Below are 14,478 nucleotides of genomic sequence, written 5' to 3'. Positions count from 1 at the left end.
TCCGCCGGCTTTTCGGAGCCCCAGGTTCGAGTGAAAGCCAAAGCTGCCCAAAGAGAAGGGAAGGCAGGGAGGAATCCGAGGCTGGAGGGGGTCCTTTTCCACTTTGAGAAAGGCCAGGTGGGGGTTATTCGTATGTAAATGTAAATGCCTTTTAAAGTGTAAATGCATTGCAATCTAAATGCATTGCGATCTGAACACATTGCAATGTAAATGTGTTGCAATGTGAATGCATCGCAGTGTAAGCATGCATTGTATTTCAGTTGAAGTGCTTTACAATGTAAGCTTATTGCAATTCAAATGCTTTAAAATGTAGATGTATTTCAATTGAAATGCTTTAGAATGTAGATGTGTTTCAATTTAAATCCTTTCGAATGCAAACATGTTTCAGCTTAAATGCTTTAGAATGTCAATGCATTGCCATTTAAATATATGGCCATTTAAATGTGCTGGAGTTTCAACGCTTTAAATGCGTTGCAAATGCTTTGCATTCCAAAGCGCTTCAGTTGAAATGCGTTTGCGCCGCAATTCTACTGAATTAGAATGTAAAGGTATCGCAATGTAAAAGCATTGCAGAGTAAATGCGTTTCAATTTAAATGCTATGGAACGTATTGCCTTGTGAAAGCATTGCAACATAAACGCGTTTCAGTTTAAATGCTCTGTAGCGTAAATGTATTGCGATTTAAATGTATTTCAGTGTAAGCATGTTGAAATTGAAATTCATTGCAGTGTTAATGTATTTCAGTTTAAATGCAGTGCAATTTAAATGTACTGCAATTTCAAAGGCATTGCAACATAAACGTATTGCATCTTAGGAGTTCTTTTGGTGTGGACAATTTTGTGCAGTTGTTGTCATTGTGTGCCTCCAAGTCTTGCAAGTTCTTCGTCCTTTATGCAACAGGCCCTCTGTTCGAATGCGACACCGCAAAGGAGCATTGTACGCGTGCACAAAACGAAGAGTGTGTTGCTTTTATGATCATTCTCTTTTAGGGCCGGCAGCTGTGTTTGCCTTTGCTCAGTTTCGAAGACCGTGAACTAATGTCAAGAGCCAAGCGATCGCGAATCTCAGGAGGTTGTAAAGAGGGGGGGAAATAGCAAACAAACCAAGGCTTGCAGAGTTTGCTGGGAAAGACAAAGTCACCTCTCCAGGAAGCAGCAGAGCGACCGAAAGAGGTATGAGGATGCACCGTCTACACTGGAATTTCCAGCATAGAAAGCAAGTCTTTGACCACCTGGCTATCAACCTTCCTTTATTTTTCTTACCTGGTTTTCCCAGACATTGCTGCTATGTACCTTTAAGCGGTTTGCAATGTAGTGTGACTCGAACTCGGGTCTCCAGAGTCATAATCCAACGCTCAAAGCATGACGCCACATTGGCGCTCACAGAGACGCAAACTGAATTCCAGCCTTTATACTTGTTTGTAATAGCTTTCCTTTTTAATTCAGAAATACATTGGAATTGGCCTAAATCTAGCCTGGCCATTGGCTTTGAGCGACAGGTCAAAGGTTTCAGCCATCGCATGCGCACAAGACTCAACCCTATGGCTGGTGCCACAACACGGACATTGGCACCACATGGTGGGGAAAATATATTACGTCATCCATTGTCCAAGTTTATTATTTTGTTTCTCCCATGCGCTGGGTCTGTTTGTGGAACGATGCGCGGTCTCCATGGATATGCAGCCGGCAATGCGTGGCGTGAAGGCGGGCGACTGTCCCGGTGCCAAGAAGGGTGGCATCGAAAGCAATCAAGCCCAACTCTCCCTGGAAATGCCAGCCTTTGTCATCCAGATTATGGCCAGTTGTATAGTTTGAAAATAAACATCCAGTATTTCCCCGGAGGTTGTTAGTGTCCATAGAAGGGAATAATCCACATATTACTAATTACAATTAGTATTACAATACTAATATTAGTATTAGTATTATATCCTTATTTATGTTTATAACTGTCTTTCTGTTGCAGTCTCTTGTGCAAATGGCCGCCGGTCACCAGTGGCCCTGGAGAAAAGCCACAAGACGGACAGAAAGAGAGGAACCCTCCGAACTTGTCGGACGGCGGCTGGGCGATCAGGGGAAGTTCGCCTACGCGGCTCTCGCATCCGTCTCCTTGGCCGCCTTGTTTCCTGCGCAAGAGGAAAGGTGAGCCTCACTTCCGCTGGTTATCGCTCCGTCACACGTCATGGAGTCCTTTCCTAGCCGCCTTTCCAAATCCTATTGGAAAGCACTAATAGGGATTTCCTATTACTATTATTTTTGTACCCCAGAAAATCTTTTAGTGAGCTCCGACCATTACCAGGAGAGCAGAAACGTGGGTTGCAAAATCAGTACACTTTGGCACTGTTTTAACTGTCATGGTTGCCCTGGGATTTATAGTTTGTTGCGGCACCAAAGCTCTCCAACAGAAGTAGCGCACAAAATGACAAATCCCTGAATTGCGCAGCATTGCGCCACGGCTGTCAAAGCACTGTCAAGCTGCGCTAATTCTGCAATTGGTAACATGTCTCCTCGTCTCCCTTTCCCAAAGCTCTTATAGGACAGGAGTGGTCCAAAGCCTGGTGCGATGGCTGGACCTCTCGGACGCCGTTTTGCCAGCCATGTTGGCGTTTGCGGGCGGTTTGGGGTCCGAAGGTACGGAGACCTTTGCCCAGATCCTTTTGAAGGAGCCCCTCGTGAAGGAAAACCCCAGCGTCATCACGCAGGTAAATTGGTTTTACGAACCCCCTAAATGCCTCCGAACATTTTAGGAACAAGAATTCAGTACCTTTAAATCCTGGAGGAAAACCTGGAACGGATTGACCACCCCACTGACCTGGGATCCATTGACCAGTTGGTCGACGCAACTGAAACCAGCCCAAGACGAGTCTTATAAAGCTTGGGAAAGTCCTATTTTGGACTCCATCTCCCAGCATCCTCCAGAGGATTAACATTTCCCTCTTACATTGTTTGTTTTTTGGATTCTTCTAGGACCTCGTCTCCTTTTCCCTCAAGGATGGTAAGTCTTCTTCCTCTATTCCTCCTTTTAATAGCCCCTTCCAAGGAATTTAATCGGTATTATAAACCCTCCAAAACAAGGATCCCTATCTTATTGGACTGCAACTTGCAGCATTTCTTATGCTGGCTGGGACTGATGGGAGTTGCAGTCCAGCGACGTCTGGAAAGGAAGAATGTGCGCACTTGCTTTCCTCATCCCTCCTCATCCAGTTTTCCTTTAGTGTCATTTTGATTGTAAGCCTGATTGTAAGGCAGGGACTTTTGTCCTCCGGGAGTCTTTCCGCGGCATAGTAATGTCGCTAATGAATTCCTAACGCCATTCTCGGTGTCCCAGGTTACTACGATGCGCGTGCCCGGGTCCTCCTTTCGCACGTTACCTGGCTCCTGAGGGTCCCTTTGGTGGCGCTGGAGTCCTCCGAGGAAAGTCTCCTTGAATGCCTGGATGAAGAAAAGGAGGAGGAATCAGAGTAAGGCCCAGGGACCCTTCACATATATAGAGTTTATCACACCAGCGGGAAAACGGGATTTAAACTGGAGTTAAATTAGAGGAAACCCGGAAATGCCCAAAGTTTATCACATGATGTGAAATAATGCAACGCTGTGCGATAAACTTCGGGCATCTCCTGGTTTTCTCTCATTTAACTCTTGTTTAAATCCCATTTTCCTAGTCGCTAGTGTGATAAACTCCTAAGAAGCATTGCTTACAAAGTGCATATGGACATGTTTTAAACATTTGCTGTTTCTTACTGTACAAGCTGCCAACCCAAAAGGATGGATATATTCCGGGTGAGTACAGCTGGCTCTCAATATTTTAATCTCCCTTTTTAAAATAGGTAACTTTTGTTTCTGATTTTTGGCCCATTTGATGAATATCCTTCAACTGAAAACAAAGGGGCAGCGTGTTTAATGGTTATATTTTTATTGCCAAGGGAAAGACACACATACTTCTGCTTTAGTTGCCCACTACACAAATAAATGATGATGATGATGATGATGATGATGATGATGATGATGATGATGATGATGATGATGATGTTTTCATGCATTGCATTCTCTCTCCTTCACCGCACATTACATCTTTCCTTCTCAGAACGGCAGAGGCGTCAAGGAAGAAAAAAGAGAAGAGGAAAAGGTTGAAGAGGTACCTTTTAATAGGCTTGGCGACGGTCGGCGGTGGGACGGTGATCGGTGAGTCTGGCCTCTCCGTCGGTGCCGATGGTGATGACGGATCTGCTCCCAAATAGTATCCGTCCGCCCTTTAAATGGACTGAGCCCTGTCTCCAAGGTTTGCCACCTTGGATAGTGCAAACTGTTAGACGGGTCACTCTGTGGACAACCAAGCCATCCATTGCCACTGGTTTCCCAAAGCCATGCAACCCCTGGGAGACTGGGACTATATATCCGTGGGATATATAGACTTCATGTGAATAGTAAAAAATCTCAGATGACGTCCAAATGTTTTGAGAAGTGTTCTCTGTAGATATCTGGAGCTCCTCCAGATGCCTTTTGTAGGCATCTGGAGATCCTCCAGCGTGACTCTATAGTCAACTTTCACCACAAAGACAGAGTTCGCTATTATGTTCAGTGTGACGCATGTATCCACAGCCCAACCCTTATATCCACAAGGCATACGTTGTCAGACTTCCCAAGGAGAGTGAAAATCACACATGATAGTGAACTCTGCCTTTCTGGTGAGAATTGACTATAGAGTCATGCTGGAGAGCCTCTGGAGAGGTGTTCTCTGTGGGCATCTGGGGGTCTTCCAATGTGATTCTGTGGTCAGTTTCCATGAAGACCTCCAAAAGATGGAGAGTCCCTTACCTTCTGATGCAGTCCATTCCACTGTTGAAAAGGTAAAAACAAATCTTCCTAAACTTTAGGCAAAATCTCTTTTGTTGTGATTGGAACCCATTGGTTTGTGTTCTGGTCTCTGGAGCAGCAGAAAACTAGCATGCTCCATCTTTTACATGGCATCCTTTCAGATGTTTAAAGGTAGCCTCCTCTCGGTCTTCTTTTCTCCAAGCTAAACATCCCCAACTCCCTGAGTTTTTCCTCATAGGTTTGGTTTCCAGGCCTTTGAGTATTTTGACCACCTTTCTCTGGACATCTTCCGTCTTGTCGACGTCCTTCTTGAACTCTGGTGCCCAGAACTGGACACAAGAGTCCAGATGAGGTCTGATCGATGCAAAATAGAGCGGCACTATTGTCGCTCTCCATCAGGACACTATACAATTCCAGAATTGCATTGGTGCTTTTGACCGCAGCATCATGCAGTTGGCTCACACTGTGGAACGAGACGATGCCACAAAACAACTTTCTGCTTGTTTTATAGGTCTGACCGGAGGACTCGCCGCTCCTCTAGTAGCCGCTGGGGCCGCCACGGTTATTGGCAGCGCAGGGGCCGCCGCCTTGGGTTCGACGGCCGGGATCGCTGTCATGGCATCGCTCTTTGGGGCCGCAGGAGCCGGACTGACCGGTAAGACTGTGCCTGACTTCCTTTATCTCAGAAAAAGTGCACAATGCTTGCAATTCTTCTTCCTCTTGATCAGAAATGCTAATTTTTAAATTGCCAGGGTCAGTGGGTCCTCATTCCTTTAGCTATTGCCAGCCTTACATCCTGAAGAAATACACTTAAAACCAACAGAGCGATCCCTGGGTCTATAATCACTGTGCAAAGAAAGATACCGCTCCAAACGGTTGTGTCAAATCCACAGTCCCTATCTATCTATCTGTATATAGATTGTGGACACAAGACCTTTTGCTAGTCTCTTAGGCATATAGTTGAAGCGCCTCGCGTTGGAATGTTTGTATTCCTGTATCACGAGTTTTGCACGTTGCACAAGCCTTGCACGTCGCATGGCGGATGACGGGATGAAGGATTGCGCCGGGGGTCCGGGCAGCAAAATGGATTTAAAAATTGGGGTCTCTTTAACTTGTTCAGAACCTGTGCTTCTTTGCTATTGCAACAACAGACATTTTGCATCTGCTGTTTGCAAATATCATTTTTCTTTTTCCAAAAGAAGCAGGCATCCTACAAATTTTAATCCTGAAACGTAACGAGTTGTCGTTGTTTGCGTGTGATGTTTAGGGTACAAGATGAAGAAGCGAGTGGGAGCCATTGAAGAGTTTGAGTTCCTGCCTTTGACGGAAGGGAAGCAGCTCCACATCACCATCGCCATCACCGGCTGGCTTTCGACGGGCAAATATGGTAAGGAAAGCCAAATCTTGGTAGTTCTAGGTTCATCATTGCCCCTGAAACATTAGAATAGCCATTAATGTTTCTTTAAAATGAGGATGGAGGAATCGTCAGTAAGGACTACCAGAAATCTCTAGGGCAGTGATGGTGAACCTTTTAGAGGCCAAGTGCCCAAAGTGCAACCCAAAACCCACTTATTTATTGCAAAGTGCCATGTCCCTTTGGCTTTCTATTAACAAACTCTGGCAAACTCTGTGCTGAGGTGACGGCACATGTGCCCACAGAGAGGGCTCTGAGTGCCACCTCTGGCACGCATGCCACAGGTTCGCCATCACTGCTCTAGGGCAAAAGGTTCCCATCTGAAACCCTGGAGAGGTGCTCCTTCCAGCCGGAGTTGGTCATCCTGGGCTGGAAGGATGGATGGACCGCCAAAGGCCTGACGTCACATAACCACAACTTACTTGCTCCTCGTGCTCCAATTAAAGCCTATAAAACCATCTGCATGTTTGCTTGGCTTCCTTACAAACTCTTCTCTTTACTTTTCGCACCAGTTTATAGCCAGAATCACAAGTCTTGTTCCAGGAAGTGCTGGCAAAAATTCCCCCAAGCCAAAGGGCGATGGTCTTGACACTCTCAGTGTGTTTGTCTGTTGGGTGGATGATGGTGGCACTGGGAAGGTGCTGGTCCACATGGTTGTGCATTGGGATCCTCTGGCCAGTGTCCCATTAGGTGTCTTTGCAATTCGCTGCCAGGGTGGGTCTCTTATCCCCACTGCTATGTAGCTAAATGTACATAAAGTTAGGTAACATCCACCATCAAAAGGGATGCCAACCATTCATCTACAATTTATAAAGGAATTAAAACATATTTAATGACAATTAATGAATGTGGTACACCCCACTTAAAAGAACTTCTGCAATAACTAGTTAACCTGGGGATCTTGTAGCAACAGCACTGTGAACTGTGTATGAAGTGAACTAGGGACCACTGATGCATAATCTCTGGTTAGACCTTTGCTTTTCCCAACTTTCCTTCTTTTAGGGAGTTTCACAGCCCCTTGGAACAGCTTGCTCCAGTCCAAAGAGCAATATTGTCTAGCCTGGGAATCCAAGTATCTGATGGAGCTGGGCAATGCCCTCGACTCGTTGTTGAACGGACTGGTGAACATGGTGGCTCAGGAAGCTTTGAAATATACGGTCTTGGCAGGTGAGCATCTTTCTTCTTGAGTGTGCTTACTGTTGTATGTTTCAGTTTAGAAGATGGAAGGAAGGATGTATAGTCACCCCTCCTTTCTTGCGGACTTGATGTCCGCGGTCTTGAATATTCACAGAGGGGCGGCCTCCGTCATTTTCAATGGGGCGCGCCACTGCGGCACACGCTGTCGTGGGCACATGCTCCATTGAAGCCTATGGGGCTTCAATATATGTGAGTCTCCATTATCACAGGGGGGTCCGGAACGGATTCCCGCAAAAACGGAGGGCCGCTGTATATTGATCGTATTTCATACCCAACCCACCAGGGGATTTTAAAAACTAGACGTCAAGTTCCTAGTTCTTATGAGCTTGAAGAAAAAGGCATAAAGGTATAGGTTGGCCTTTGCCAATTCGGCACCTTTTGTGCCAGGATGATGGAAGATGCAACCCAACACACCTGGAGGGCTGTGGGTCCAGAAGGCTGACATCCAGTATATATTGATGGAATTTTCTGCATAACGAAGCAGGTTTTGAAGGGTATTGGACACATTCCAGCACTGGCTAATAGTCATGTACAGATAACTGGATGAGATGAGATAATGGGAGATGTAGTTCACCGACATCACTTAGCCAGCTGCTTCCCCATTTGTTTGCTGCTTCTCGACGCTTCCCCCCGATTCTGACTTTCAGCTGCCCTGCATCTTTGGCCTCCTCCCAGGTATCGTCACGGCCCTGACCTGGCCGGCTTCGCTCCTCACGGCCGCCAGCGTCATCGATAACCCTTGGGGCGTCTGCCTCCATCGTTCGGCTGAAGTCGGGAAACAGCTGGCTCAGATACTCCTCGGACGGCACCAGGTAGGAGGCAATGGAAGGAGGGGAGCCCGGGTTATTTGTATGAATTTCTCTAGATGTTGGAAGAGCGGGTCTCTGGATCAATGGCTGGGCACCTATCTTGGATACAGAAAATAGATGGCTTACTAAAGCCCAGGGCATCATTGGCGGGTTGCAGGGAATGTGGTCCACACCGGGTGGCAACCTAAAGCGGATAATTCAAAGGTATTGTTTTAATATTGCTAGTTGTTTTGTTCACCGTTACTACCATTAGCGCTACTAGCGCTACTACTATTCAGTGATATACAGGAATTATGACTAACATGAAGACAACAAACATTACTATGGTTTCTGTATGGGGTGGTATGGGAAGGGGTGAATGGGGAGAGGGTGATACTTCCAGCTTGACAGCTCCATGGTTGTTAGCAGTTTTGAAAGAAAGAAAGAAAGAAAGAAAGAAAGAAAGAAAGAAAGAAAGAAAGAAAGGGATGTTCCGGACGCTGTTTCTAAGTCACTCCGGTCTGTTTTCTCTCCTCCTAGGGCAGGCGTCCAGTGACTTTGATCGGCTTCAGTCTTGGGGCCAGGGTCATCTATTTCTGCCTCCAGGAGATGGCCAAGGAGGAAGGTAGGCAGGAGAGGGTCAGAAAGGGCAAACGTTGCCAAAATTCTCTTAGAGACACATACATGTGCAAATCATGCTGCGCACGCCGGCCAAAAAGTCACCATTGCTCAACCGATATATTCTGCTGATAGCGGCAGAAGGGGAGTTGCACAGACATGTTCTGCATCATGCATTGTATGTTGCGGTTGTGCATTGTGCCATGCAGTTGTGCCGCTTATGCTTTGCATTGCACTTGCACATCCTTTTGTTGTTGTTCACCTTCAAGTCTTCTCTGACTTAGGGTGACCCTAAGATGTTGAGCCTGTCTCAGGGTTTTCTTGGCAAGATTTCTTCGGAGAGGGTTTGCCATCCACTTCTCCTGAAGCTGAGAGTGTAACTTGCCTAAGGTCATCCGATGGGTTTCGTGGTCAAGCAGGGAATCGAACCCTGGCCTCCAGAACCCTGGCTCTGGTTTTATACCTCTTCAAATTAATAGCATTTTTAATCATGACGGGTGAACCCTGGTCTCCAGATTCGTAGTCCAGCACAGTGAGTTTCCATGGCTGAGCGGGGTTTCGAACCCTGATCTCCAGAGTCCTAGTCTAATACACAAACCACAACATCATGCTGACTCTCACTTTGCGCATCCTTTACTTCATCTCAAGTGAGATAATTCTCCTACCAGCGTCCTTCACTGTCTAACTGCATAGAAATCGGAAACGCGTCGGCACGGACAATCTCGTGTTTGCCCTCTTGCGTCCTTCGCCTCCGTAAGGCCTAGGAACTTGAGCTGATTGAATAAAGCTTGTGTGGGTGTCTTCCAAAACCAAGCGCCCTCGGTTTCTTCATACTTTGTGGATAATCTGGGGCTCCGATGGCTAGCGCGTTCCCTCCCACGTCTATTGGACGAAGCGGCGTCTGGCATCGCCATCTTCCTCTTCGCGCTCCTCCTCCTCGGAGCATCATCGGGGTCAGTCTGGCTAGCAGTATTTCCAAACTTCCCACGCAGCTCTTTCGATGGCAAGGAGTCGCTGTTACTAAAAGTTCTCCAGCTCCATCCTCCTTTCTTCAAAACGCCCTTCTCAGCTGTGTGTCTCTGTTGTTTTTCCTCCGCGCCCGTTCCCATCCCTCCGCCATCCATCTGTCGGCTTCTTTGCAAGCTGCGATCTCCGGTATTAATAGTTCCCTTTCTCAGGAATTGGTTTAAAGAAAGAATCGATTTGTCGTCATTGCTGAAGAGAGGAAAAATTATACGACTGAGTCATTAGCACCGCGGCTGTTCTCCGCGTGTTCTCGCCCCCCGCGTCCCATCGTCCCCGTCACAGGCAGCTCCGTCAGGACAATTTGTACCCATCGATACGACAAGAGCCAAAAAACAAACCCTCGCCCTTGCAGCCTGCGAATGGCGGTGTGACACTCCTGCTATGCGCTGGTTCTCACTTCCTCTGGTGGAAGAGAATCCGAGAATGCATTAGCGAGAGCATTTACATTTCTATATTACCAGTGAACGCACTGCTTTCTAAGCAGTTCACAATCTATGAGCCAATTGCCCCCGACAAGCTATGGACTCATGTTACTGACCGCCGAAAAATGAAAGGCTGAGTCAACCTTAGAGCCTTGGAATCGAACTCACAACCTTGTGATTGCAGGACACTAAGGCTCCAATTTGGGCACCACAAATCTATTCCAACCCTCTGCCATGCAGGAAAACACAACTAACACAACTAAAGAGACAACCGTCCAACCAAAATCCGTGGGCACCCAGGTCTCGTTAAGTGCAATGGCACAGTAAAATGGCGCCCCTTATATAGAATGGCAAAATCGAGGTTTGCTTATGGGAATATATATATATATATATATATATATATATGTGTATTTTCAAACCAGGGGTGCTTGAATCTGTGGATAAAAAAAATCCGTAGATATGAAGGGCTGACTATATATCCCTATATATATATATATATATATATATATATATATATGACTATCTATGAGTTGGAACATATATAGCCATATATGGAATTTTTCCCCTTCTTAGATTGCAGAGGGATCATCGAAGATGTGGTTTTGCTGGGAGCGCCGGTCGAAGGGGAAGCCAAGCATTGGAAACCTTTGGCCAAAGTCGTCTCTGGAAGGATTATCAACGGCTTCTGCAGGTCTGTGAACCTGAATGTTGGGGTGCTTTTCCTTTCCTCCATGCGCTTGGAAAAATATGTTTATTGATCTGTTCATTTTTGAAAATCGGGACACGTGCGGCTGAGCAACATCAGAACGTGGTTGAGGTGGCCAATGAGTTATTGGCTATTAATCCGTTATTACTAATTGGTTATTAATGACTTATTGTTATTAATGAGGGTGAACGCACACAAACTAGGAGAGGGCGCAGCAGTTTGCTTTTGCCTGAGCCAACTGGGAAGAACCAAGATGTTTCCTCCTCTCCTCTCCTCTCCTCTCCTCTCCTCTCCTCTCCTCTCCTCTACTGAGTTTCCTCCTTTTGCAATTTGAACTTGCAGCAATGGAATAGGAAGACAAAAGGGGAAAGGTGGGAGAAAGAGAGAGAAACCGGGACGTTTTAACATTTAGGAAGGCAGAGGATGAATCGGGTCATCCTTGGTTTGTGCTTTCAGGACTTGAACCTGGCTCTTCTAAGTCCCAGGACAGTGCTCCCCTTTCTTAGCAATCCTCTATTTTCTCCTTTTTCATCCAGGGGAGACTGGCTGCTGAGCTTTGTCTACCGGACGTCCTCCGTCCAGCTCAACGTGGCCGGACTCCAGCCGGTCGATCTGGACAACCGGAGGATGGTCAACGTGGATCTCTCCTCCGTGGTAAGGAACATAAATTTTTTCAAACTTGCACATGGAAGAGTCAAATATGGGTAAATAAGGCTGGAAATTGCTTGCCGCAATCTTGGAAGTAGTGGTCGGAGAGTTGTTGAGTGCTATCTACACATCTACATTGGAACAAGATATTGGGGGCGTCTACATTGTCAAAACGATGCCATTTGGCACCACTTTTAAGTGCCGCAGCTCCGTCCCTAAAGGATCCTGGGATTTTATAGTTTTAATTAAATGATAATAAATAATAAATGTTTACTTTTATCCCGCCTCTCCAAGAGGATCGAGGCGGCTCACAACAGCGAAACATACAACAGAATAAAACAATGCCCATCATCCCCTCCCTCCTAAACAAATTCGCATATTTATAATACAATAAAAACTAAGAAATACAATTAAAATCATTAAGATCAATAAAAGCCTTGAAGGGTGCTGGTCCTTCACCAAACTACAAATCCCAGGATTCTATAGGATGGAGCTGTGGCAGTTAAAGGGGCGACAAACTGCATTGTTTCTACAGTGTGGATGCACCCACCGTGATTAAAAATGAAATTAGTTTTGAAGAGGTATAAAATTAGAGTCAGGGTTCTGGGTTTGATTCCCGACTTGGCCATGCAACCCAATGGGTGACCTTGCACAAGTCACACAATCTCAGCTTCGGGGACAGCAAATGGCGAACCTCCTCTGAGCAAGAAAACCCTATTATAGGTTCGCCTTTTAGGGATGCCATAAGTCAGAAACGATTCAAAGAATCGGATAGCACTGACCCATAGCAGTCAAAGCAGTGCTAAACTGGATTATCTCAGCAGTGCGGATGCCTCATCAGCCTTGTTTGTCATGAGAGCTCTCATGAGAGATCTGGCGATGTCCCCATTTTCCCAGGTTCACAAAAAAGGGGTACATCTTTTCCCCCGAGCCTAAAAATAAAACCCATTTAGCTTTCCGACATTTGAGGATTCAGAGCCATTAATCCTCCGGCGGTCTTTTTAATTAAAGCTCTAATCTCTTCCGAATCGAGGAAAGGAAAAATAAAAGACTGCTTTGGGCCAGATGGGCTGATCATGGCCACAGATTGCCTGGTAAAAGTCACGGATCCAAAAAGCGGAGACGCAAATTGAAATCAGAATAAAGACATCCGGGGTTGGTGCCAAGTTCTAAGTGGCTCCAAATGTCAAAGCGTATCCCTCATGGATACCAGAGTCATACTCCAATTCCAATTTCAGTGTTCGCTTTCTCTCCGGTTTGAGCTGTGTATGTGTCTCGGGTGCCTTCAAGTTGTTTCCGACACACAATTTTGGAAGAAACATAGGATGGCAACGACAACCCCTTGCTTAGATTTTTAAATGTGCCACTGCTTTCCCCACTAAACACAAAGACACACACACAATAAAGTGGGACAGCGACAACAACTTCTTGCTTACCTCTCTAAATGTACCACTGCCTTCCCTGCTACACACATACACATACGCACCTTTCTCACTAAATGTTGTGGTTCCTCACAGGTGAGCGGCCACCTGGACTACATGAAGCAGATGGACACCATCCTGAAGGCCGTGGGCATCAAGACCAAGGAGTGCCGCCTGGAAGAGAGGGGGAACCTCGCCAACTTCCCCGCAAGACAAGACGCAGCGACGTTGCGTGATGAGACGCAGGAGGAGCAAAGCGTTCTGGGTGTGGAAAAGACAGATGGTGACTGTGCCAAAGTTGGCATCAATGGGAGTGATGAGGGTGATGACCGCTGGTCCTGGGAACCAGTTTCTAAGGATGGATTGTGCCCAGAAGATGCCAAAGAGAGCGATACCCTTCGTGCCAAGAGGGACCACAGCCCTACAGACCTAAAGGGACCCCCTTCCATCAATGTTTCACATTCCCTTGAACTTTCTGAAATGAAAGGTATCTCTTCCACAAACGCCCCATCACCAGCTCTTAGATAGCACCGGAGGGGACTCGGCACGATGGTTGTTGTAGTCTTTGCACTGAGTCTTCCACATATTCCTTGCAGGGGGACTAAGGACACCTTTGAGGTGGGGAAGGTTGAAAAAGGTACAACATTATCCTCCTTGGAGTTCTGTGTCCTTAAGCCTTGTGCCACCCAACCCTAAAAACCTCTGGAAAAGGGGCATGATGGGCATCATCTAACCTTATCTCTTGGCATTTGGGAATATGGCACCATCCTCAACCATGATAACTCATGCCTCTTTATAGACCTGTTTTGTTGCATTTGACGGTACCCTACACTGGAAGGTCTAGATATTTAACCTAAATATTGAATTTGCACAGCTTTTCCCAACCAGAGTCCACTCCTAACGTTGGACTATAACTCCCATCGCCCCCGCGAAGGTTGGAGGAGGCTGGCCTAAGGATGCAAACACTCCTAAAAAGCAATTTAAACCAAAGACCATTCTGCAATTCCATAATGTTTAGGGAGAGCACCGGAGATAGAACGAGGCATATGTGTAGAAGTAACCAAAAACTCTCTTTATTTACAAATGTACAAGTTGAAAAGAAACTGCAGAGAAAGGACTAGGATTGAGGCTAAATCATTGCAGCCTGAAAAATCTGGAATTACCAATTTTGGAGTCTCTCGCTTCTGTTTTTTGGAAGCGGTTTAGCATCAGGACCCATGGGGCAATCCGATCTGGGAACAATTCATATATTTGGGCGTCTGTTTGGGAGGATTTTGGAAGCCAGAGCTCCCCAAAGTTGCTTTGTCTCCGCGCTGCGGGTGGGAATCCAAAAGGACTTTAAATTGCACAAGCAAAAAAGCAACTGAACATAGCCTCCGATGGTGCAAAAACTGCTGGGGAGTGCATTGATTTTGCTTAATTCAACCC

At 46.3% G+C, this 14,478-nt stretch overlaps 1 protein-coding gene across 3 annotated transcripts; it reads left to right on the top strand.

Moving 5' to 3' along the window:
* Positions 1–14,100, top strand: LOC149307623 (transmembrane and coiled-coil domain-containing protein 4-like). 3 transcript variants are annotated; one of them, XM_089534118.1, is made up of 15 exons: positions 1–117; positions 989–1,171; positions 1,962–2,137; positions 2,523–2,697; positions 2,963–2,990; positions 3,324–3,456; positions 4,080–4,177; positions 5,322–5,465; positions 6,078–6,197; positions 7,227–7,391; positions 8,097–8,233; positions 8,750–8,834; positions 10,849–10,966; positions 11,518–11,635; positions 13,147–14,100. In XM_089534118.1, exons 3-15 carry the CDS (start codon positions 1,974–1,976, stop codon positions 13,576–13,578), a joined length of 1,917 nt encoding a protein of 638 aa, XP_089390244.1. In that variant the 5' UTR covers positions 1–117; positions 989–1,171; positions 1,962–1,973; the 3' UTR covers positions 13,579–14,100. The 3 variants fall into 3 exon arrangements, with proteins under 3 accessions (XP_089390244.1, XP_089390245.1, XP_089390243.1); XM_089534119.1 differs by lacking the exon at positions 989–1,171; XM_089534117.1 differs by lacking the exons at positions 1–117; positions 989–1,171 and having other exon boundaries at positions 1,887–2,137.
* Positions 14,101–14,478: the final 378 nt, after the last annotated feature.

Source organism: Sceloporus occidentalis, unplaced genomic scaffold (genome assembly GCF_023333645.1).
Source record: "Sceloporus occidentalis isolate IW3139 unplaced genomic scaffold, rSceOcc1.0.p SCAF_8, whole genome shotgun sequence".
NCBI classification, from domain to species: Eukaryota; Metazoa; Chordata; class Lepidosauria; order Squamata; family Phrynosomatidae; genus Sceloporus; species Sceloporus occidentalis.
This window is presented reverse-complemented; position numbering and strand designations above follow the sequence as displayed.

What these genes read in the sequence shown, in the direction of transcription:
- LOC149307623 (XM_089534117.1), top strand. Translation starts at nt 1,935, where the DNA reads ATGTTTATAACTGTCTTTCTGTTGCAGTCTCTTGTGCAAATGGCCGCC. An exon ending in ACCCCAGCGTCATCACGCAG is followed by an intron (nt 2,698 to 2,962) that starts GTAAATTGGTTT and finishes GGATTCTTCTAG; the next exon opens with GACCTCGTCTCCTTTTCCCT. An exon ending in GAAAAGGAGGAGGAATCAGA is followed by an intron (nt 3,457 to 4,079) that starts GTAAGGCCCAGG and finishes TTTCCTTCTCAG; the next exon opens with AACGGCAGAGGCGTCAAGGA.